Source organism: Xyrauchen texanus, chromosome 26 (assembly GCF_025860055.1).
Source record: "Xyrauchen texanus isolate HMW12.3.18 chromosome 26, RBS_HiC_50CHRs, whole genome shotgun sequence".
NCBI classification, from domain to species: Eukaryota; Metazoa; Chordata; class Actinopteri; order Cypriniformes; family Catostomidae; genus Xyrauchen; species Xyrauchen texanus.
Genome location: NC_068301.1, coordinates 40,714,761 through 40,740,892, shown reverse-complemented (window position 1 = coordinate 40,740,892; position 26,132 = coordinate 40,714,761). Strand labels below are relative to the sequence as shown.

At 37.1% G+C, this 26,132-nt stretch overlaps 1 protein-coding gene and 1 non-coding gene across 3 annotated transcripts in view; both read left to right on the top strand.

The window, feature by feature from the left end:
- The window catches only part of LOC127619650 (importin subunit beta-1), a 67,088-nt gene that overhangs the window by 29,533 nt on the left and 11,423 nt on the right, over window positions 1-26,132 (top strand). For both annotated transcript variants that reach the window (XM_052092608.1, XM_052092607.1), the window contains exons 13-18: window positions 4,147-4,294; window positions 4,472-4,543; window positions 4,658-4,802; window positions 4,899-4,981; window positions 13,585-13,692; window positions 14,197-14,340. In XM_052092608.1, the coding sequence (XP_051948568.1) occupies window positions 4,147-4,294; window positions 4,472-4,543; window positions 4,658-4,802; window positions 4,899-4,981; window positions 13,585-13,692; window positions 14,197-14,340 (700 nt within the window). The remainder of the gene's footprint in view (window positions 1-4,146; window positions 4,295-4,471; window positions 4,544-4,657; window positions 4,803-4,898; window positions 4,982-13,584; window positions 13,693-14,196; window positions 14,341-26,132) is intronic.
- Window positions 5,011-5,145, top strand: LOC127620474 (small nucleolar RNA SNORA79). The gene has a single exon (XR_007967745.1). It is a non-coding gene; the product is annotated as a small nucleolar RNA SNORA79 (small nucleolar RNA).

Below are 26,132 nucleotides of genomic sequence, written 5' to 3'. Positions count from 1 at the left end.
AAGGCTTTCTTGCAAGAACCAGAGAATTTTATTGTTCCCTGATTTTATGAACTCAACGAGAAACATGAATGATTCAAGGAGTGCAGGAAACTTTTACATCAACGGAAGGTTGCTTTTGTACTGATTTTCCCGGCCAAATTGAGAATGGATGCCAAAGATGTCCTTAAAACATTCACATGCCCACAGAAAGTAATGTCCTTCATAAAGTCAATGGAGTGAGTAAGTTCAGTAAGTAATGTTAATATGAGTGGATTGTCTCTCTCCACGTGGAATGTGAATGGGTAAATAACCTTCCTCATAAAAAGGAAGGTTATTTCTCTTAAGTGTAAGTGTAATGAAGACTGAGGTTGGTTGGGATCCATCAGCGATTTATTAAGGTAGGCAATGTCAAGTACAGGCGAAGGTAATTGGCAGGCAAACAGGAATGTACAGGCAGGCAGAATCATAGTCAAACAGGCAAGTGATCAGGGCAGGCAGTAATTATCAGTGGTAGAGGGTCAGGCGTAAACTCAGTAAAAGCAGGCGGCAGACAGATGTAGACGGTATAATCAGACAAGGGTCAAAACACAGAATCAGGAATAACAGTGATAAACGCTCAGAAATGCAGCCGGAGCAAAACAAGACTTCACAATGAATGAACAAGAAAACACTGTTTAAGTAGTGTGAATTAATGACAGTCAGCTGGAGCGTAATCACGCCAGGTATGTGGGTTTATGGGAAATGTAGTCTAATGGTCAATACTCGGGTGAAACCGATCTCCGGTGGCCGGTTGAGGCGCCGCCTTCACCGGCGTTCGTAACAGTAAGAAATATGATAGTGTTTGTTCAAGAAACACTCCTTTCTCCGCAGGAAGCTGAATTTTATTTTTAAATATAGTTCTAGCTCAAGTAAGCAGGGGAATCATTACACTAAGGAAACATCTACAATTCAAATGTTTCAAACGGAGTAAAGAGAAATTAGGAAGAGTCAATAGTGTTTAGCTGAAATTCAGGGACAAAGTCTTATTTTGGCTAATATTTATGTTCCTAATGTGGATGATCGGGGCTTTTTTATATATCTTGAAGGGATGTTGCAAGCCGGTGGCACTGCTCATGATTTAATATTGGGAGGAGACTAATTTATTGATTGACTCAGTCCTTGATCATTGTGAAGCAAAAGTGTGTAAGCCCACTAAAGCAACATTGACACTTCATTATGTGTAAATATCTTGGTCTTATTGTTTTCATTTATCCATAAGATTTATTCTAGAATATTTTTATTTTATTTCTAATATCCTCATTTAATCTGTTGTTTTATTGTTCAATTGGAAACATTTTAGTCTCTGGTCACACCCTGTGTTGCCACTTATCGAGGTAAAGAAATCATATAGTTGTAGCTTTAATGTATCCCTTTTGCAAAATCCTGAATTCCAACAAATGCTAGGAAATCAAGGCTGAAATCAATGTCTATATGGAGTCCCAACAGGTCCTCAGGATCCACTGTGGGCATGGCTTTGGAGGCATTTACATTTATGCATTTGGCAGACGCTTTTATCCAAAGCGACTTACAGTGCACTTATGACAGGGACAATCCCCCGGAGCAACCTGGAGTTAATTGTCTTGCTCAAGGACACAATGGTGGTGGCTGTGGGGATCGAACCAGTGACCTTCTGATTAACAGTTATGTGCTTTAGCCCACTACACCACCACCACGCCATTTAAGGCAGTTCTTGGGGGGCCAGATCATAGAGTATGCCTTATTCACCAAAAATTCTAAAGCACAAGAACTGGAATTGGAAGGAATATTAAAAGTGCAGAATGTCGTCTAATGGCCGTTGACAATGCTTCTAAGAATTCTATCTTGATCTCTATAGTTCCACATCTTCGTCTACTGACGAAGATATTAGAAACTTTGTGGAACCATTAGAACTTCCTAAATTGACGATTGGGCAAAAGATTTCTCTTGATCTTGAGAACCTTGGAGGAGCTTGGCGAGATAATTAAGACCTTGCCTTCTGGCAAGGCTCCGGGGCCATACTGCTTTGCCGCTGATTTTGTTTTTTTTAGATCATGTGCTACAGAACTGGCTCCACATTTGCTAGAAGTTTATACGGAATCATTAAAGAATGGAAAGCATCCGCCAACCATGACACAAGCCCGGATCAGACTCCTCCTTAAGAAGGACAAAGATCCAAGCAAGTGTAAGAGTTACCGTCCAATTTCCCTTATCCAGCTAGACGTTAAAATATTGTCAGAAATTGACCAACCGATTAAGTAAAGTTATGACATTATCTCTCTCATAGATCAGGTGGGGTTTATTCGTGCCATAGCCCTTCTGATAACATTAGGCGTTTCAACTATCATGTGGTCAGTGGCAAATTATCAGACTCCGGTCGTGGCCATCTCACTTGATGCTGAAAAGGTGTTTGATATGGTAGAATGGGATTATCTTTTTAAGATTTTGGAAATGTATGGTTTTGGGAATACTTTTATTGAATGTATTAAGTTACTTTATAGACACCCTGTAGCGGCAGTACAAACAAATTGATGAATTTCACATTATTTTACTCTGGGTTGGGGCACCCGGCAGGGTTGCCTTTCCTCATTGTTCTGTCTTGCCCTGGAGCATTAGCTTTTATAGGGGTTGTGGTTGGAGGTGTGGTGCACAAGCTTTTGCTTTACGCTGATCATATTTTATTGGTCTCCGACCCAACTAGATCTATGCCTTGCCTCCACAGAATTATTAATTCCTTTTCTAGCTTCCAAAGAATAGTCAATTGGTCTAAATCCAAATATTTGTCTCTGACAGTGTACTGCCTGCTAACTGCTTTTCAGCCGTGCGCCTTCCACTGGCCCGAACAGGGCATTGAGTATTTGGGTATTTTATTCCCAGCAAAATTGTGATTTTTAGTTACTTAATTTTGACCCCTTAATAAAGTTTGAGCGAGGTGGGCTTAATTACATTTATCTATGAATGGGAAAGTTTAATGTTATTAAAATGATTTGTATTCTAAAATTGAACTACCTGCTAAAATCTCTCCCTATAGATGTCCCCCTCTCTTATATTAAGCAATTTGATGGCATAGATTCATTTGGAATGTTTAATGTCCCAGATTACATTTTAGTCAGTTACTTAGGCTGATTGACAAATGTGGGCTAGGCCTTCCCGAGATTGTTTTATGCATTTGGTTTCAGACATTTGACTCATTGGATGCTTCCACTTGAGAGAGCCCCTCCCTGGTTTATATTGTACAGGAACTTCTTTCCCCCTTTTCATCATTGCAAAGCCTTTGTCAAACTAACCGGGGAAGTTGTTACACCCCGTTATCTCACATTTGCACTCGGTATTGACAGTGTCCAGAGTGTTTAATTCGGACATTTAAATGTTGACTTGCATATGGCTGAACCCAAAATTATGTATTAATAGGTCCCATTCTGCTGGACAGAGTGGATTGTGAGGGAGGTTAATACGCTATGTGACCTAATATGAAAGTGGAGTGTTGAGATCCTTTGAAAATATGGTTTAACATTCTGGGATTTCCAGGTCTCCATTCTTTAGGTATTTACAGCTGCACCACCTACTTTGTACTATTTTTGGGAGTAGCATACACCCCCCTAAAGCAGCAGGTTATGGGAGAAAGATTTAAACTGCATTGGAGGAGGGAGTGTGGTCTAGGATTCTAAAAACATCAAGTCTTCATCTAGAGATGCAAGTGTGCACCTTATGCAATTTAATATTTTACATGGATTCAATTGGATCCCCTCTAGATTGTATAGGCCTGGTCTTAAAGGCACACCCATCTGCTGGCAACGCCAATCAGAACATGGATAAACAACCCATGTTTTTTGGAGGTGTGTTAAGATCCAAGAATTTTGGTTGATCGTTCAGTTTTATGTGACGTATTGGGCACTCGGACTTTAATTTGTCCCAGTCTCTGTATTTTAGGTGATGATTGACTGTTCATGGATGTTTTATGTGTCATGCTTGAGGAGCAACCAATACATTTTCATCTGAAAATAATTATTGGTAACACTATACAATAAGGTTGTCTTTGCTGACATTAATGAATTGGGCAAGTCTGAGGTGTGCACATCTGGTCAGCGCCATTAAACTAGGGGGGGTTTAATGACCCTAACAGTGACCGTTATTATGCTTATTTGTGTTCAGGCCGGATGGTCATCAAAATAACTTGCGGAGCGCGGCATATGAGGCTCTTATGGAGATAGTGAAGAACAGCGCAAAGGATTGTTACCCAGCGGTTCAGAAGACCACGCTAGTCATCATGGAGCGACTGCAGCAGGTCCTGCAGATGGAGGTGAAGAAACCACACAAAATACTGTCACTTTTTGATTGATATTTAGACTTCTGAATGTCCAGAGAAGAACTAGGTTTTTTGTTTGTTTTTTGTATTTTTAAAGAGTAAATCAGGTTCTGTATCAGAAGAGCTGTTGGTTTGTTGGATTATTATGTAATTGAATGTTTGTTTGTGTAGTCTCACATTCAAAGCACGTCAGACAGAATCCAGTTCAATGATCTTCAGTCTCTGTTGTGTGCCACCCTGCAGGTCAGAACACTGTCCATTCTAAATATCATTGTTATTACACAGTATGTCTGACATCATGAGTTCACCTATTGACCGTGTTTGTACTAAGCTGTCTCTTGTCTTGTCCTTCAACAGAACGTGTTGCGGAAGGTGCAGCATCAGGATGCGCTGCAGATATCAGATGTGGTGATGGCGTCTCTGCTGCGCATGTTTCAGAGCACGGCTGGCTCAGGTGGGGTTCAGGAGGATGCGCTCATGGCTGTCAGCACTCTAGTGGAAGGTAAGCAGCCTTTTATAATCCCCAAAATGTTCAATATGACACCCATATCAAGACTACAGTGGTCAACAACAAATACAAGTTTTGTTTTCTCTTTAGTGTTGGGCAGTGACTTCTTGAAATACATGGATGCCTTCAAGCCTTTCCTGGTAATTGGATTGAAGAATTATGCTGAATATCAGGTAATGGTTGTTTGAATGTTAAATGATGTTGACGATTGTTCCTCCTGCTGCTTTGAGTTTGGGCTGGTCAGGATTTTTGATCGTCATAGAGAAATCAGAGTCTACCTTACCCTGTGTGCGTCTGGCTGCTGGTGGCCACACTAGATTTGCGGGACTCTACAGCACATGCGCATGAAAAATAGGACTAGGTGTCAAAAAAATAAAACATTCTGATGCAATCTACATTTTAATGATTTCGATAACGATTCTTAAATTTCAGCTTGGACCTTTTACTCAGTGTGGCGAATTATCAGATTAGCCACAAGCTGCTAAAATGTATTTTTTAGATAATTTTTTTTTTTTATAATGGCCGATGACTATCCAGTGAGCAGTGTGGCCGATACAATTCTGTTAAATCACAATTTAATATAGTAACAAACATAAAATTACAAAAATAAACTTGTGTATTAAAATGTAGCATTAAATTTATTCAATTTCACACAAAAATGTATTGTAAAAGGTACATTTCTGTTTAGTCATAAAATTAGTAATTTATTTGCACATACAGAAATTAATTTATTAGAAAGAAATGACAGTATACACCGTAGTCCAGCAACCATGGATGGCATATCCGCACTAGAAAATCGCATTTTCTCACAAAAGGCTGAATCAAACCCATTGTACATGTGAATGTGACATTTATTTATAGCACACCTGAAACTCTTTTACTTTTGAATTTGCGCTCCCATGCTAGTGCGTATTCAGTAAGCAGCAATCTTCTGATAGGCTAAACGGCTTGGATTGTCACGGACTGACCATCAAAATTCGTGAATCAGTAAAACTTTTCATCTTTTTTTTTTTTTATTCTGTTTTGATTCTGGCTGAGAATATGCGCTTCAGAGGAAGATATAAGATGACCGCTCTGGCAAGAAAACGCTGTATTTTTGTGATGTTTGGGATTGGATTACCAGTGTAATATTTAGCTTTTTGCTTTTTTTTATCATTAGACTCTTAACTATCTTTAGTGTTAGGGAACTGTTGAAAAGAGGCTTATAGAATACATCTGTTAGAGGAAGAAATACCAGCGCTCCGGGATGCTGAACTTGCTCAAGTTTTGCAAGGTTTGTTTATAACATCTGTTTAAACAAGGTATCCGCATATTTGCAGACGTTATAGTTTTACTGATATTTGCCTTTTTATCGTTAGACAAGACATAGTTACAGGAAACTGCTGAGGAGAGAGAGGGAGAATGAAACGTCTGTCGCGGCTTTGATATGCGGAACTGTTTAAATGAGACTGTTGCACTTTGTCTCTTGTAGTAACATGATGGCATGTAACAACAAAACAATCTGTGATTAGTCTTTTGCATGTCTCTGCTTTATCGGCCTCTGCGATATATCGTTCGACCACTAGTGATCAAGTATAATCGTGAAGTTTAGCACCGTGATCCTAACATTTTAGCAAGGATTGTACAAATCAATGTTTGTAAATAGTACAAAATATGCATATAAACAAGAAGCATTAAATCTGTCTGTATGTATGTGCATACATACATAGAGCTCTGGAAAAAGAGACCACTGCAGAATGATCAATTTCTCTGGATTTACTGTTTATTTTGGTATGTTTAGAGCATTTATTTGCAGAAAATGACATTGTCAAAATAACAAAAAAGATGCAGTGTTTTCAGACCTTGAATAATGCAAAAAAAACCAAGTTTGTGTTAATTTTTAAATTCGAGGTGCACCGATTGATTGGCCACCAATCGAAATCGGCCGATATAAGTCTCAGATCCGTGATCGGCCGATTAAATTTTTTGCAGCATGCAGGGAATCACACATGCAATACTCGAATGAATGAGTGTTTGCTCCGTGTGTGTATAACATGAAATCAGACAACCTAAAAACCAACACATGGTATGGGCCAGAAATGAGAAATGTAACCGGTGTTTCTTGAGGATATATAGACCATTTTGAATATTCATCTTCACCCTGTAGCTGAACAGCTCTGATGATAATAATAGCCTAATAACCATAGTGATCTTGCTGCATTTCATATCAAATGCCATTATCATGTTGAATTAATGATTACATTTTGAAACCAACCATACTTTTTGGATACTGAGCAGCTCGTGATTTCCAGGCACATGTATAACTTGGGTTTAACAAATTTGATGAACGATGATATCATCGTCCATCGCGATGTTTTACTGTCAACATCGTCAACTGCCAATTTAGGGGACATCGCCCAACCCTACTCCCCATCCACATGGATGACGCGACGGCAGCCATAGTGCACCAGAATGCCCACCGCACAAGCTATTGTTGGAGAGATATGCACAATATATGCAATTTCAAAACACATTTATAAATGTACATTTATTTTACAATTAAAAAGCTAAAATGTAACCAATATGATAAAATAACATTTGTAAAAATATTTTATGTGCCTAGTGAGAATGTCCCTTGAATAATAAGCATTAACTGAGAGAATTTATTTAAAATTTAAGCAAAATAGACATTATAACGGAAATAATCCCATATGAATCGATATCGAAAAGTGCTTGTGAATCTGAATTGAACATGGAAATGTGAGCCTCAAGATTTTATCATAGTCTTTCTGTGGCCAATCTGGCCTGAGAAGTTGTCTTTCTGTTTGTGAATACTGTGTGAAAGAGATGTTTCCTAAAACTAAAGGAAAATTATAGATCTGCTTTGTTCTCAGAATGCTTAAAAACTTAGTCTCTTGTTAGATTTCAGTTGTGAAAGACTCTGATTCAGTGAATCTCTCATAGCACTTAAGATGCTCATTTTGCCACTTAGTGGAGTCTCTAGAAGTGGTCACTAAACTAATCGGTAAATGAAACTGAACAAATTTGTTAAACAGGATCAAGCCACACAAAAATACCCTTTATTTTTGCAGCTAATTCTACACAATTGTGCAGTTAATTTGCAATACTTAAATTAGTAAAATAGCTGGAATTGGTGCTTTTTAGCTTTTTAAAAATATTAAAAGTGGACAAGTGATTCTCACTTTTTTCGCCTCTGAGTTTGCATCCCTGTTAGTTAAAGCTGTGCATAAGTTTGTTGAATTGGACTCAATCCTATTAATGCACTTGTTTTGCAATGGTTTTCTTAAGAGTATGAGAACCCTCTTTTTATTTATTTTACCATGGTCTAATTTTTTCTCTCTGGATGTACTTCTGAGCAGTTTTGAAACTTTAGAATTGCTGCGCTCATTATTGCCTCAAAATGAATCGCTTGTGCTGTATTCCTCATTTCAGGGCTTAAAGTATTCCGGCCGGGGGCCGGATTTCCGGCTTGAGGGCAGGTCCAGCCTCCGGCACAGGCAAAATTTATTAATCAGGCTGCAAATTACAGTCGGACGCACTTTCGGCGCGGACGCGCTTGGAAAAAACGAGTGCGCCGCTTCAATTATGAGCGCGCATACCGCGCGGCTGCATTTGAAACTGGGAACTTGAATGCGGTTTAATATTTTCGAGTCAATTGATTTCACCTACCAATCATATGAGAGGAGCGCAGCTCTAACTAACGTCACAAGCCTATCAGAAGCAGAGCAGGGCGGGTCCTGGCAACAGTGTGATTGAGATCCATACCTCACGTTAGCGTCGTCGGTGAAAGCATGGAGCGCAGAACTCCAGAAACAACATTAGGTGACTTAATGTCATCATGGATGAAAAGAAAGGAGATGTGAGTTGGTTGATTTCGTAAATTAGCTCAGGTCAGCATAATCATATTTTCTGTCGACACCTTTTGATGTTAGCCTTACGTTGACTGAGCTAACATTAACATACACTGCTGCTAGGTAACTTCAGACTGTTAGTTAAATATTTAATGTAGAACATTCTGTGTAGCTTACTAAAAAAAACATTATGTGTAGACCTACCATGAAAACGAGTCCACTTTAAACCGCTTTATTTTCTGTCAGCAATGTATGACAAGTAACGTTGCAGTGTGTACGCACCTTTAGTGCTGTCAACGTTAACATATGCGATTTCTTTTTTTTTTTTTGTCCAGCTTTAATGTTTTAAAATATTTAACACAATTAACGCTGCATCCGTTCTTTGTCATTCTTTAGCTCTTATTAGTTATTAGTTTGTCCACCAAATGCTTTAAACCATTAATGTGCGACAAGACAAAAGAGAACGCACTTCAGTAAATGTCCTCCTCACACACACACACACACACGAGGCACAAAAAGTCGTGAACCAGTATCGAATTCTCTTTCACGCTTGAACGAACAATAACACACACATTTATGCCAAAATGTCCGTTTTGTCGAGTATCCTCACAAGAATCAATCATTATTAACTTTAAATGAGTTAAATAAAATCTTAAATGGAAGTAAAGAGTAGTGAGAGAATGAGACGCGTGAGATCCTGTCACCAGCTGTAGATCTTAAAGTGACAGTAGCCACTAATTCTGTCTGTCAGTAAAGTTAACCAAAGAACAAAGGGAACAGAGAAAACTACTAACTACTCTTTGACTAAAGAACGCTTGTAGCTTTAATAAGGATTAATCGAATTTAATTTATAATTTATGCATTGCGGACTATTTTATAACCCTAAAATTTAGTATACTAAATAAAATATCAGTGATACTGGCCTTCATTAATAAAAAGATGCCATTAAGATACAGCCGTAATACTTAAAAATAAATGGTTCCATTTGAAGATAAGTCCGTCTCTGCAAAACAACCCCCCCAGGCTCAGCAATTTTTTTTCACTTTAAGCCCTGTCATTTGTAAGTCGCTTTGGATAAAAACATTTGATAAATGTGAAATGTACATTGCGTTCAGAAAGTATTCAGCCTTTTTTTTTTTTCTTTCTTTCTTTCTTTTCTTCTCTCCTCTTGCATTGAGGAGAGGCTTCTGACTGGCCACTCTGCCATAAAGCCCAGATCGGTGGAGTGTTGCAGTGATGGTTGTCCTTCAAGTTTCTCCCATTGCCACACATGATCTCTGGAGCTCAGATTGACCATCAGATTCATGGTCAAATCTCTTAACAAGGCCCTTCTCCCCTGATTGCTAAGTGGCCAGCTCTAGAAAGAGTCCTGGTTGTTCCAAACTTCCAGTTAAGAGTTATGGAGGCCACTGTGCTCTGCAGCTGAAATTTTTTTTTTTATTATTGTAGCCTTCCATGTGCATCCACAGGTAGTTGCTTCAGGGCTCCAGTCTGCAACAAAAATTATTGCAAATGTGATAAATTAATTGCTTGCGACAATTTAAAATCTAGTCCCCATTGGCGACAGTCTTGTTGAGTGCATTCTACATATGTAGTTTGTCCCATCTTGTCAGTTATTGAGTACATCTTTAGAGCGTGCGAGAGTGTCTCTCTCGCTGGTTTTCACTTATGTTGGCTTTATATGTATGACCCCATACCTCCACACAGTGGAGTAATGTATGGAACTATGAGTGAACAATAGTGTATATATGAGTTTTCATTCAAAATATGTTTTATTTAATATTGCAATGGATTTAGACAATTTTGTTTTTACATTATTTATATGTGGTTTCCAACTTAATTTGATCTATTATACCACCCAGAAATTTATTTTCATACACTTTCTATTTCCTCATTAAATTTAGTTTTAGTAATACATTGCCGATTACTAAATATTATGAACTTTTGTTTTACTTAAATTCAATGAAAGTCTATTATCATCAAACCATTTTTTTAAGACTATCAATTAAATTTACACTGTTTCAGAAGCTTTTCCAATTTTTTACCGGAACAACAAATTTGTGTAATTTGCTAACAGGACCATTTTTAATACATTAGACACTTTACATATATCATTTATATAAAGTACATACCATTTTTAATACATTAGACACTTTACATATATAATTTATATAAAGTACAAACCATTTTGGGCCTATCACCGAACCTTTTGGAAGCCCACAAGTGACTTTCATTAATTCCAATTTAACATTATTTGTACAAATTGATCTCTATCAGGAAGGTAACTTCTTAACCAAGAGAAGGCTTTTCCTCTTATACCATATTTCTCCAGTTTCATCATTAATAAGCTGTGATCAATAGTGTCAAAAGCTTTTAAATCTAGGAACATCCCCACAGTATAGTCGTCATAATGCATAGCAGTGGAAATCTCTTCTTCCAGTTCCATCACCACCATTGAGGTTGACCTATTAGCTCTAATGCCATACTGATGATCGCTCAATAAATGGTTTATCTATGAAATTATCAAGCCTTCATACAAATCATTTATTTAAAACTGGAAAAGCAGAGAAATTAGTCTGTAATTGGAAAAGAGATGTCTATCTCCACTTTTAAAAATAGGAATAATTTTTGCTGTTTTCATATTACTCGGAAATATACCCTTTTAAAAAGGACTGACTACAGATATATGTAAATGGTTTTACAATATATTCTATAATGTTTTTTTAATAATGACATGTCAATGTCATTACAATCGGTAGAATTTTTATTCTTACAATTATTAACAATGTCAAGTATTTCCTTTTCATCAGCTCCCCTAACTTATATTGATTGGATGTTACTAGGAATATTCACTTCATCTACTCTATCCACAGTTCTCTACTCTACAATTTATTTTGCTAACTTGCATCCAATATTTACAAAATACTCATTACATTTATTGACTCATTCACTATTTATAATTTTTGTATAATTTACTAAATGATTTGGATGTCTACTTTTCCAGTACTTTTTTTCATTACACTGTTAAGTACTTTCCATGTTGCTTGAGTATTACTCTAATACCTCTCCAATAATTTGTGATGGTGCTTTTTACTAAATCTTATAATACTTATTAATTTATTTTTATATATCTTATATTTGTTTTCAGCTTTTTTTGTTCTGGTTATGTTAAATTTCCTAATATAATGCATTCTTTTTACATGCCTTCTCTATTCCCTTTAGTAATCCATGGCTCGTTATCATTTTTGTGCTGCTTTAAAACTTTCTTAGACAATGTTTTCCATATTGCCCAATTTGTATGGTCAAAAAAAGCATTATAGGCTCTATTAGGATCTTTATTTACATAAAACTCACTCCAGTTTTGTTTCCATAAGTCCTCCCCAAGTGCAGCAATGGCTTCTGGTGTTCTATGTCGAATCATTGTATAATTATTTGTCCTATTTATTTTTTCTTTTTGAAAGATCTCAACTGGAAGATGATCAGTCATATCATTTCTAAATAACCCTCCTACAATTTTTCCTACAATTTCATTTGTATATTTATATTATCTATCAATGTAGTGGTGTCTGTTATTCTGCTTGGTTTTGTAATAATAGGAAAAGGCTGTGTTAATAAAATCTGTCCTTATGTCCATTTGGATTTAACAAATCAATGTTGAAATCTCCACATACAATTTGTACCTTGTTCTCATTCCTTTTGTCTAACATACAAACTAATTTATTCATAATTGTATCAATTCACGTTCCTGGTGTTCTATACACAACTAATAATTATATTTTTCGATTTTTCAATGTCGATTTCTATGGTTAAGCATTCCAATATATTTTCTATAGTCATTGACATACTTTTAATCAAACTGTATCTTAATGCTGTATCAACATACGGAGCAGCAACTCTTTTATTATTAACTCTGTTAATCGTAAACAACCTATATCCTACCAATTCTACCTTTTTTGTACTTTCTCGTAATCAAGCCAAGTCAAAATTAAATTTGTTAAACTGGCACAAATAATCCTTAATTTGTATGAAGTTTCTATAAAGACTTCTACTATTAAGATGTATTATTAATAATGCCCCCTCAATTTTCACATTCCTTTTAAATTGTTCTTCTGTATAATACTCACAATTATTATTTACATTATTGAAAAAATGGTTTTCCTGGTCAATATATCATTTCCAATCTCATACATTTTATGGTCTGTGTGATTTGAAAGTTTTGAAATTCAAATTTTCATACTTGCGGTATTGACTTTGTAAATGGTCAGACACACAGTCCTTATGAATATTAACAAAGTCTCCATCAATATCCCGTTAAAAATAGACTTGAGATGGACTCGTATCTTATTTTTTTGTCTGGAGCCCTGTTCTTTGATCTCATGGCTTGGTTTTTGCTATGCATTTTCAGCTGTGAGACCTATAGACAGGTGTTTGCCTTTCCAAATCATGTCCAATCCATTTAATTTACCACAGGTGGACTCAAATCAAAGTGTAGAACCATCTCAAATATGATCTAAAGAAATGCGATGCACCTGAGATTAAATTCAAGTGTCATAGCAACGGTCTGAATACTTAAGTGTCAATGTGATATTTCAGGTTTTTTTTATATAAATTTGCGGAGTTATCAAAAATCTGTTTTGCTTCATTATGGGGTATGGAGTGTAGATTGTGTTTTTGTTTTTTATTATTATTTAAAGCATTTATGCTGCAGCGTAATGTGAAATCTGAATACTTTCTGAATGCACTGCAAGTGTCCCTCATATGAAATGCCTGGTAAAAAAAATCGAAGTGGCTAGTAAAATTGGGCATTCTCATGCCACTGTGACTGGTAGGCAAAAAAGTTAGTTTCCCACCCTAATTACAAACATGTTTGATTATATTGGTGTAGTTCATGTTGGTGTATTTGTCTTGTCTGTCTGTCTGGTCAGGTGTGTTTGGCTGCGGTGGGGCTGGTGTGTGATTTATGTCGAGCTCTCATGGCCAATATTCTGCCTTACTGTGATGAAATCATGCAGTTGCTGCTCGAAAACTTGGGTGTGAGTATTCAGATATTTTTTCAAAAATTGTTTCTTTTAGAATTTGTCATTTGAAAAATATTAATTTGTAATTTATGTGTGAAGATTATTTACATGGTTTATCTTTTATTTATTTTAATGTTTTGTTTGCTTTATTTTTCACCTTGATCTTGCAAGTAAATGGCTTTTAAAATGGCATTAAACAAATTAAAAATACATATTTCAGATTATGCTGACTATGGCTGGGTATCGAGTTCGATACATTTTAGGCACCGACCGAATTGCCTCTAAACAATAGAGTATCGAAAAATGTCTTATAAGTTGCATTCGGACTAAAAGTCGCAGGGCTTTTCAGATGATAAAAAAAAAAGCTACTTATATTCCGGAAAATTCTGTACTCTTTTCCTGATGAGTGTCTGAACCATTTTTGTAACATAACCAGAAATTCAAACAGAACTTTATAATATTGTGTATGCAGGTGAGGAGTAATTTTTCAGTTTTCAGCCAGTGTTTGTGTGCTTTCAGAATGAAAATGTGCACAGGTCTGTGAAACCCCAGATCCTCTCTGTGTTTGGTGATATCGCTCTTGCTATTGGAGGTGAATTCAAGAAGTACCTGGATATTGTGCTGGACACTTTACAGCAGGCCTCACAGGCACAGGTGGACAAGGTAACTACAACTAAAACTACTCTCTGCAGACTGCCAGTTCTTGTTTGTTTTCAAAATCTGCTATATATATATATATGCGCACGCAAGACATCTGCATATGAGCATATTAAAATAAAAACTACATTTAATTTCAAGAAACGCAAAAGGGCTTTTCACTTTGGTCCTCTTTAACTCTGGGTAAATTAAATCATATGTTATCTTGTTTCATGTTTCACACTGTTCATGCTGTACCCAGAATAAACTATTGATCCAGAGTATGTAAGTTGCGAGATTTCACACTTTTTCGTGCAAAAATCCCTGGTTAACCTTTATAATTGCTGGGTCAATAACAGTGATTGGATGAATACAGCTCTCAACAGACATGTCAATGCAGCTGCTCTGCTCTTCTGTGGGAATGTCACTATCTCTGTTGAAATGGCGTCTTCTGAAACATACCACGAAAACGCAAGCAAAGGGAATACTGTCTCACGGCACTTATCATGTTTGCCATCACTGTTTGATGCAGCAGTCTTTCATAACCCCGGGTTAAAAGCGGTGATTAACCCCTTTCAAAATTACAAGCGTTAAGTGTTGCTTTATATGGGGTTCAAAGAGGAATTCGAAAAGAGGATAACCCAGGGTTAAACGCAGCGTGAAAAGCACTAAAGGTTTTTCCACCAGTATTTAACCAGGCCAATGCTTGAAGGTATACATGTTATGGCAGAACTATTACTGTAGTCAAGTCATTTTTATATGTATAGCGCTTTTCACATCACGCATTGTTTCAAAGCCGCTTTACTGAAAATCACGCTCTAAGACTTAATAGATAGTCAATTTTCTGTTAGTCATCATTGTGTAATTGTAATTTGTGTATATAAATAATTAAATGGTTAAATAATTGTATATAGTACCCCAGTGAGCAAGACTGTGGCAAGGAACAAAAAAAATAAAGGGAGAAACCAGGCTCACTGTGGGATTCAGTTCCCCTCTGGCTTACCAGCATGAGTATAATGCCAATATTAGGTGTTTTTCACACTGGGCACATTTGCTGCTGTCCGAATTGTTCCCGGTGCCCCCTGCAGCGTTGGTCTGGTTTCAGACTCCTTATGATTCTGTCGAACCCCTGTGCTTTTACATCAACATCTTTCATAATCACTAATGTGCACATGATGGAAAGTACAACGCGAGTCGCTATATTTGTGTTTATTGTCATCAACAATAAGCACACCAGAGTGAACGACACTTGAGCCTCTGTGCTTCACATGCTGTAATTCAGCAGTTGTATAGCTGATGCTCACAAACTATCTTTTTTGAGGACACAGCTTGTTGCATGCTCACTCACTTATAAAAGGTGAGGTGCCTTTTATATGTGTCCCGCAAAATTTCCCTGCCACTCATGATGCATGTGTGTGTTTGTTTTTGTTCAACTGATGGTCATGCTTAAATTGGCAAAAAACGCATGCACAAGACATTTTACTTCCTGAACAAGTGTTGACCCGATTACAGGTTGCTTACTCGTGAACCGTGCCACGGTTCCAGTGCAACTGAACTTAAATCACCTCCTACAGGTTGTCTTGGGTGCGGTTGCGCCCCCAAGTTCGGAAAACACATTATCCAAAATAATTCAACTTTGAAGTCATAGACCCTGGGTGTGCACCAAAAGTGCTAGTGTGAAAACACCCATAGTTATTTATGTGCAGCGCAGGTCATGGTTTTAAATTGGTGAACTAAGTGTTGAGTGCCTGTGTTTAAAGAGTTTTTATGAACTGTAAGATTAAAGACCAATGACCTTAAAATACTTCCTGGATTAACTGCATAAATTCACATGGATGCATTGTCCTTTGTTAGTTGGCTGAAGTCTTTTGTTGACAATTCATTGATAGTCTATTTATTCAATTTTTAAGAGTGTTGTCCATCAATAAACAAAGGTGATGCAGGCAAAGTTCAACGAGGTGCATCGCCGTTCATTCCGGTGAGGTTTGGTGGGGTCCATCCTAAAGCCAAGGTTCAGTCAGTGACATATGACGTATCCGATGTCTTACAGGATGGAGTTGGCATCAGTTCATCCTTTTGAAGTCCATTGTAGCTGACTGAAGTGATATCTGGCTAGCACCGGCTGTAGTTTTATCACTCAGCGACACGTATCGGAGTCTGACACCAAGCAGGAACGGAGCTGGATCTGGCTGGCTCTGGTAACCTCAGTATGTGAATCCCGAAGTTGAGACAGGGAAAAACATTTTTATAATAGCGTAGATATAATTACATTTATTGCAGAGTTATGGTTTATGAGAAGTGTTTCTGAGGTTCTGGCAGACCTAAAGCAACATAATTGTGAGTTGAAGGATAAATTAAGTTTATGCCCAGCTAAATAGATGAGTTTTTAGTCGACTTAAAATGAGTGGGTGTGTCTGCATCCCCAACAGTGTTAGAAGTTTTGTAGCCAAATAGGAAAAGGATCTACCTCCTTTTGTGGATTTTTATATTCTAGGAACTATTAACTGGCAAGAATTTGGTGATCGTGATTGACTATAGCGTGCAAGAAGGTCACCTTAAGTACTGTGGAGCTGGACCATTCAAAGCTTTTTATGTAGTTGACAGAATATTTTAACTAATACGAAATTTAACAGGTAGCTAATGTAACAATGATAAAATTGGGCTAATATGATCCTATTTCTTGGTTCTAGTCAGCAATCTGACAGCTGCATTTTGAACCAATTGAAGTTTATTTATTGATCTTGCAGTACATCCACCCAATAATGCATTACAATAATCTAGTCTTGAGGTCAGGAATGCGTGAATTAGATTTTCAGCTTCAGGAGGAGGAGGAATGCTGTTCTACAAACATTGTATTTTCAAAGGACAGATTGGTATCAAATTATAATACCTTTTTCGCTGTATATGATGCCATGACAGTACATCCATCGAAAGTCCAATTATATTTGAGCATCTTTTTAGAGGTTTTTGGTCCAATAATTAGTACTTTTTTCATTTCATTGATATATTCTGCTAATTTGGAGAATTGTGACATTTTGATAGTTTAGAAGAAATACAATGTTGAGTGTCGTCTGCATAACAGTGGAAACTTATTCCACAATTCCTGATATCTCTCTCAGGGGAAGCATATATTAGGAGAAAAGCAGAGGCCCTAAAACTGATCCCTGTGGCATTCCATACGTAAATTTTGTTTGATTTGACAATTCCTCATTTACACATACGAAGTGTAGCAGTCTGATAAATAGGACCTTAAACCATGCTAATGCAAGTCCACTAATGACAACTATTGTCCAGACTATTAAAGAGAATCATGATCGTGAATCGAGCTGTGATCTATGGTGTGGAATACAGCACTACGATCTAAAAGCACGAGAACATAATTTCAGCTGTGATCGGATAAGAGTAATTTGTAACTTAAGTACAGTCTCTGTACTGTGATTGGGCCTAAATCCTGACTGAAATTGTTCATATATTCCATTTATCTGTAGAAATTAACATACTATTAGTCTAGTATTTTCCACATAAATGGGAGATTTGAAATCTGTCTATAATTGGCTAATTTGCCAGGATCAAACTGTGACTTAAGCGGTTTTCATAACTGCCATTTTTAAGTTTCTTGAGAAATTATGAGACTGTTTTCTGATGTTCTGTGACAGTTGATTGCATAATTCTAATTTTATTTCTGATGATTTCTATTTTATCAGAAAAGAAATTCATACTATTGTGCTGCAACGGATTATCTAGTTCAGTTGAGGCTTTATTCCTAACCAATTCAGCCACAGTACTGAATAAACAAATTTTGTTTGAGTTTGCTAATATTCTGACCTGGCAGCTTTTAGTGCCTGTCTGTAGCTACCAGAGCATGTGAGTGGAGCAAGAGCAGAGCGTTGAGCAGAGTGGTGATCATTTCACCTGAGTGGAAAGCACCTTTTTGAAGATTCCACTCAGTTCGCTCGGTGCAGCTCACTCAACCCAGAATGCGCTTCATGATATTCTTATGGGCCCCCTTTCTACGTCTAGGGGCTGGAAAGGAGGGTACCAAAAAAAAAAAAATGAGTGAGTCATCTCCAGGTCCCAGGGCAGGCACAAATCACAGTGACACCAAATTTAAAAGTGTGAAATATTTAACATTGTGTGATATAAGCAAACAAGCCTTCAGGAGGGGAAACGGCCAAAATAATAAATAAAATACATTCTAGAGGGTTTTGTAAACACCTATTTTCAAAATAAGACACACATGCTTCCCTTACTCCCTCACTGTTCAAAAACAGGAGAAAACAAGGGTTCTCAAATAAAAATGGCTATGGATAATCCCACAAAAAGGTCTTTAGCAATAAATAATGCAAAATAACAAATAAAAGGAAAAACCTAGGGCAGTACTATATACACCTATATAAAAAATAAGCTACTTGTAACTACCGTACACATTCAATATGGCTGGTTGTAACACTACTCGCATGCTCAGGTTAACTACTAACCTTACACACACAGTGGTTAGCCGAAAATACAGCATACATTTTCAATATCCACTTTAACACTACAGGTAACGAGGTAATGAGCGCTGGGACCAGAAGATGACAGTTTCTCACAGAGGAATAATCTGTGTCTCCTAGTCTGGAGATCACTGGGTTCTTTTATACTCCTCCAGTTACCCCTAATGACCTGGAATACTGATAAACACAGACTGAAACGAGCACCATATCAACAGCACCAAAAAAAATAAAAAATAAACGGAACGAGGATAAATATAATAAAGAACAAGGAATGAGAGGAAATCAAAAGGGACTGAATTGTTGAAGATTCCTTTTGGAATCATAATTGTCACATTGCCAGAGAGCACGATGATGTTTTAGGCGAACATGGTAGCGTAGCAAAAGCTGAGCTAATAGGCTACACTACTATTCAAAAATAAATAATTAGTAAGGTGTCTTGATGTTTTGCAATCATATCCGTGCAGCTGCCAGTTAGATGCTGGCCCGGTTCTGTAGGGTGCAAACGTTAGAGCACCCTCAATTGAATACATAAAATTAATAATGCTGTATATTGGCAAAGCATTTTTCCTTGAATCCCAGCAAACACACACAATCCCTGCATCAAAACTAATAAACGTGATCTTTCAGACCAAAGTGTCTTAATTTGCAGGCACAGCATTATGTTTTCATGCCTCCATTGTTCAATTGAGTATTTGACTAGTAAAGATTTCTGCTCTTGCATAGAGAATTTTATAGTGGAAATATCTCACTTAATCAACCACCTGTTGCTTTTGATTTCTGCTTCGGGATGAATTGGCACATAACTGCTGGTCAGTTTCCCAAATCCACACATTATCTATTAGTGAAACTAAAAAAGAAAAAAAACACACTAGATTAGTTGTTGCGGATGACATCTTCTGACATAGTTTGTTGCGTTCATGCGCTGAGAAAAAAGCCATAAATTATTAGACTATTTTAGGGGGAAAGCACATTTTCTGAAACTAAGGCAGTGTAATTCGTGGATTCAATATTTATTTATTTTGGGATCATAAAACATTATTTAATATATTGGACAAAATCTCACTTGCAGGACAAATATTTCTTTGTTAAATCCATGGTTAAGCCCTACTGTACATATAGAGCGCATGCACAACACATGATTTTTGACGTCATGTGTTGTGCATATAAAGTCCAGATTCACTATGCTGCTTCAATATTATCAAATAAAAACAAAGGGGCACTTGGTATCTACTAATATAATAATTATATGAATAACCACAGTCCTTTTAGATTGCATATGGTTAGTACATATAAAATATTAATCAAGCAAAAACACTGAAAAATAGCAACATTCACTGCTCTTTTCTGGATAACTTTAGGTCTGTAAACTAAAATAAGCAATTTCTCATAATGTTTAGTTTAAAAAGACATAATTAAAGTCTGATAGTATTAAATCAGTATGTATCAAATCTACAGTAACCTAATGATCTTTCCATGGAGACAACTGAAGAACAATTGTGAATTTCCCTTTTACCTGTAATAATGAAAAAATGGACTGGTACTGGATTATTGCCATAAACGACTGATTGTGGTTTTCTGGGTCGGTTGTGTTACTCAGATGCAGTTAAACTGAAAAGCATGAATGTGAGTTTCTGTGCCAATGCACAAGTTTTAACACTAGTAGTTATCACTAGTTTTATCACATGTTTGACTTAATAAATAATTAGGCCTGTCAATCGCTAAAAAAAATGTAATCGAATTACATGGTGTCCCGATTAATTAATCGCATATACAAATATTTGCTGAGAAAGCCCCTCATATAAGGGGCTCAGTGGTAGAGGCTCAGGGTTACTGACCAGAAGGTCGGGGGTTCGAGCCCCAGCACCACCAAGATGCCACTGTTTCACTGCCCTTGAGCAAGGCACTTAATTCCAGGTTGCTCTGGGGGGATTGTCCCTGTAATAAGTGCACTGTAAGTCGCTTTGGATAAAAGCGTCTGCCAAATGCATAAATGTAAGATAATATAAAAAGCAGCTTTATTGTTTACTACCATATTATTGATCATAAGTCAATCATTGACACACACAGCAATCCATTTCACAAGTGAATTTGTCAGTCAGTTGGAGATTTATTATGAGGGCTTGTTTAGGGACCATCAATTTACAATTTAGACTTTTTTTTTTTTTTAGAAACAAGCCAGGGGTACATAGTACACAATACTACAGATGTATTTTACAATAATGCCAAGACATTATATTCATTACATAGTGTAATGGTTTTCAATGCTTTGGAGTTGTTGGAGGTACAAAGAGTATTTAAATAATATTTCAAGTCTTTACAAAAAAGTGCAAATCCCTATTTGCACTTTATAGACATAAATTTACACTTATGTATTAAAAACTTGGCAAGAAAAATAGATGAATCAGAAAATATTAACTTAAGTTATCAAAACTGTGAAAACCAAATAAAACATCTTCATAAACCAAAGAAAAACTAGTTAAAATAGAGGAACGTACAAACAACCAACTTTTCATCTACTGCATTATAGAAGGAGCAACGTGGATCTATTTCAGGGAGCATGTTTCTTAAATAAAGATTGACTGTGTAAAAAGGGTGTAACAGTTTAATGGACACATCCTTGGCCTCGTTGGTAATTAAATATGTATGAGGTAAAGACCGTACGACCTGTATCAGTCATGCTTGTGTCGCGTCTCGGGTGTGTTGCGTCATAAAAATAAAATGTTTGGGTCACTGTCGAGTTAAATATAGTTTAATACTCCATCTTTAAACGCATCTTAAGATCCCTTAAAGATCGCATTTGCGCTTCAAGTGTTTTGAACGCAAGAAATTGTTTTCTTCACTGTATAAACTGTGTTGCTCACACAGCTGGAATTTAAATTACTGCCCTCTGGAGTAAACAGGTGGTACTACAAGCTTGAATTTTTCAGTTAAGCATTTCGATTTAAAGTGCGTTAATTTATTTAACGCAGTGGTTCTCAACCGGACACTCTCCCCGGGGGGGGCGCGAGTAGGCTACGATGGAAGGGAAAAAAAACTGGAAAAAAAAATTTTTTTTGGGGCAAACTTTTTTTATCACTAAACTACTGTCAGAAAAAGTTATAGTTTTGTATATACATAACTCCTGAATAAAAATTAAAATGTGTTTGGACTGATTTAAAAAACAAAGTTATGAACAAATTTCATTAAGCGAGTCATTGAGTCGTTCATTCAAACGATTCGTTCAAACGGCCGATTCATCAAGAATGAGACAGATGTTTGTGAATGGGTCATTGAATCTTTGACTCAACCAATTCGTTCACAACACTGAATCATTCAAAACACGATTGAGTATTGCTGTGAGATGCGCTATGGCTATGCTGTGATCTTTGTTTGGATTCATCGGATCTATTTTCGCTGCTAATATAGACCAAAACAGTCATTTATCGTCTAAAATGTAAGTGACTTAATATTATTAACTTGTTTGTTGAACTGTCATATGAAATCAGTGTCACATTTTCAATCGTGAGGTGATGGTAAATTAAGTGATGGTCAATTGTCAGCTCTCTTGGTCGATCAGGTCGGTGTGATGTATGTTGCTGAACTGTATTCAAATGTTATAAATATAAAAACACCACATTTTGAAATTTAACTGCAGTATGTCAATTTAGTTTATTTGTGTGTGCTGCGCTCATAGACTTTAGAAAACGGCGCTCATTTGTTTGATTTCAACCTGTCTTTGCAAGGCCGCGAAACTCATATTTTGCTCCTTGCAGACAAAGTGCACGCCTTCACACAAAAACTAGACCTCTGGCATGGCCGCATCAGTCGAGGGAACTGCAACATGTTCCCCAGCCTTGCAGACTTTATCACTGATGCAGGCACGTCACACGATTTCTCCTCCCTATTTCAATCAGCGTCTGAGCACCTGTCAGCAATGAGAACTATTTGCGACGTACTTTAAAGAGGATTATAGCTCTTTTGCATGGGTTCGAGATCCGTTTGTGTGTACAGCAAACGAGCTATCAATTGATATGCAGGAACAGCTTATTGAGCTGAAGAGTGACAGTAGACTGAAGGAACTCTTTAGCTCCTGCCCTCTTTCGTCATTCTGGGCAGCATTGATGCAGGAATACCCTGAACTCTGTGACGTCGCCTTGAAGATTCTCCTTCCTTTCGCGTCGACATATTTGTGTGAGGCAGGATTCTCAAAAATGACTGCACTCAAAACGAAATACTGCAATCGTGCACAAATCGAGGATGATTTGAGGCTATGTTTATCAAACATTGAGCCAAGAATTGAGGATCTTTGCAAGGCAAAGCAGGCTCAGGTCTTACATTAACATCACCTACCAGCAAGCTTCTGTAAAAAATGCAGATGATGCCTACTATTAGGCCTAGTAATAATAACAATAATAAAGCATAAATTAATATCAGAGGTCTGGTGCCAATTCCCAATTATAGCAATAGCCTAGTAATGATAATAGGCCTACTGATGATGACAACAACAACCACCACCACCACATGTAACCTCATATAATTATATAGCAATAGCCTAGTAATGATGATATGCCTACTACTACTCATAATAATAATAATAATAATGCCTGCAAGCTCACATTAGAAGTCTGGTGCTACTGCCTATTATTATTATTATTATTATTATTATTATTATAATAATAATAATAATAATAATAACAACAATAAAGCGTGGGGCACTGGGGCCCCAACTGCAATGAACCAGCTTTGGGGGGGCCCAGCTTGCAAAAGGTTGAGAACCCCTGATTTAACGCATTAATTTTTGTCAAATTAATCGCACGTTAATGCGTTAAATAGACAGCCCTATAAATAATGAATAATAATTAGGTAAATAAAGGTAATTAGAACTGAAATAAAAAATCTAAGGCATTATTCGAAGGTGTTCAATGGCATATGTGCTAACAAAGAAATGTTAGACTGATTACAAATAAGGAAAATCTGGCAGACCCGATTTATTTAACACTACAATCACAATTTCAGATGTGTACTTTACCAAGCATTTCATAATTGAATAAATGTTGGCATATAGCCTATATTTCACTGAAAGGGGCACCTCAGTCCATGTGGGCAAAGGGGCAGTTGCTCGGGCATGTGTGCTTGCCTGGAAACAAGTATAGCCTACTACAGAAATGTAATGTCGGAACGGGATGAACAAAACTTTTTTTTACCGGTTTGCGCAAGCGGTATCGAGCAGAGCGTATACTTGGGCCGTGAGTGGTTGAGTGGAGCACACACATTTGTAGCGGATTGAGCAGGGTGTCACACTGCAAAAATCAGTACTGTATGTTTGGTATCAGTCAAATGCTGACTATTTTAATACTGCCAGTCAATTTGGGGCAGTATGTAAAACGAGAAGCATTTACACCTGCTGAGACAAGAGATAAACTGCAGCAGCGGTGTTGCAACGTATTCTGTTATACCAGTTCGGGGGAAAATTTTAGTGGTGGAAAACCAGACATTTTAAATATACAATTTTTATAAATGCAACGACTGGAATTGTTCAGTTGATGGGGGTACCAATCTGTGAATCCTTAACAAAACCGTTTGGTGAATGCATGTTTACACATTATCTTACACTCAGCTCAAAAGCAATATAAGAAGCTATGTGGTTAGCTATAAGATTGTGGTCACAGAGTAAAAGCTGGACCAGCACTGCATCTCACCAGCTTGGCAACAATGTAGCATGAAATAAACACACTGCAGACACAATCCATCATTGCTCCATTGTTTACTGATCTGCAAAAAGATGCTCCGTTTACCTTTCAATCTGCTACATTACTTCACTGACAAAATGTATAGCTGGCTAACATAAATAGATTTGATAAACATGTTTCACAGTTGTCAGGGACAGGGTTAACTTTATATTATATTGAAAAGGGAAAAATTGTGGGATCATTTTTATTAACTTTCCAATTTCACAAACTAGTTAGCAACTTAGTCAAGTCCATTTTATTTGTATAGTGCCTTTCACAACACTCGTTGTTTCAAAGAAGCTTTACAGAAGATCAGGCATTAACAGAAGATAAAACTAATGTCTTATGTCGATGAGTCATCATTTTGTAATAAGATAAAATACGATTGTGAATTGTTTAAAAATAAGTAATTCATAATTGTTTTTAATAACCCCAGTGAGCAAGCTGAAGGTGACTGGCAAGGAACACAAAACACCATAAGATGTTGATTAATGGAGAAAAATAACCTTGGGAGAAACCAGACTCACTGTGGGGGCCTGTTCCCCTCTGACTAACATCATGAATATAATGCCAATATTACTTATGTATAGTGCAAGTCATAGTTTAAAATTATTAAACTAAGTGTTAAGGGCCAGTGTTTATACAAAGATTTTGAATGAACTAAGATTAATGACCAATGTCTTTGAAGTCCATCCTGGATTAACTGCTGAAGTTCACAGATGCAATTGTCCTTGTTAATTGGCTGATGAAGGCTTTTGTTGACAATTGATAGTCTATGTATTCCTTTTCAAGAGTGTAGTCCATCATTAGACCAAGGTGATGCAGGCACTGATCTCAGTGAGGTGCATCGCAGTTCAACCTGGCCAGTAATTTCAGTGAGGTTCGGCGGCGTCCATCCTAAATCCAAGGTTTAGACAATGGCATATGAAGTATCCCATGTCTTATGGTTGGAGTTGGCATCAGTTCATTCTCTGAAGTCCATCATAATAGACTGAAGTGATGTTTGGCTGTCACTGGCTGCATTTAGTCATCACACAGCGACACGTAGCAGTGGAGAGAATTTTGAGATCGTAATGAACGTGATTTAATGTAGCGTGACCCAAGGTCACTTAAGTACTGTGGAGCTAGACCATTCAAAGCTTACTGAGAAGACACCGCTTAACTCAGCCCTGTCTGCAGAGCCACCGTCAGTTCAGAGTCAGCTCCGTAAACAGTGGAGTGCACTCTGCTGGACAAACTACATTATGACACCAATTCTAAAGCCCTTTTTTTCTGCATTATATGTTCTGAAAAAGTTTTCACATCTGTGCTTATCGGTAAATATATACGCCGATATATCGGTGAAAGGCTAATATCGGACGACTGATATATCGGGCAGGCACTAATATCCAGCCTGCAGCTGATGACAGATGTGCAGCTCTTCTGCACTGATCGCTACAGAACTGTCAATAAACAAATACAATATATCAGAGACTGCATGGAAATAGACAAACCATATATTTTTGTATTAGTCTATATATTTACAAGTCTCAACCCTTAACTCATTAGTTTTATGCTTTATACATATGAGGAAGTTCAATGTTGGCACTGAGGTAGGCATGATGTCATGGCAAGTCGT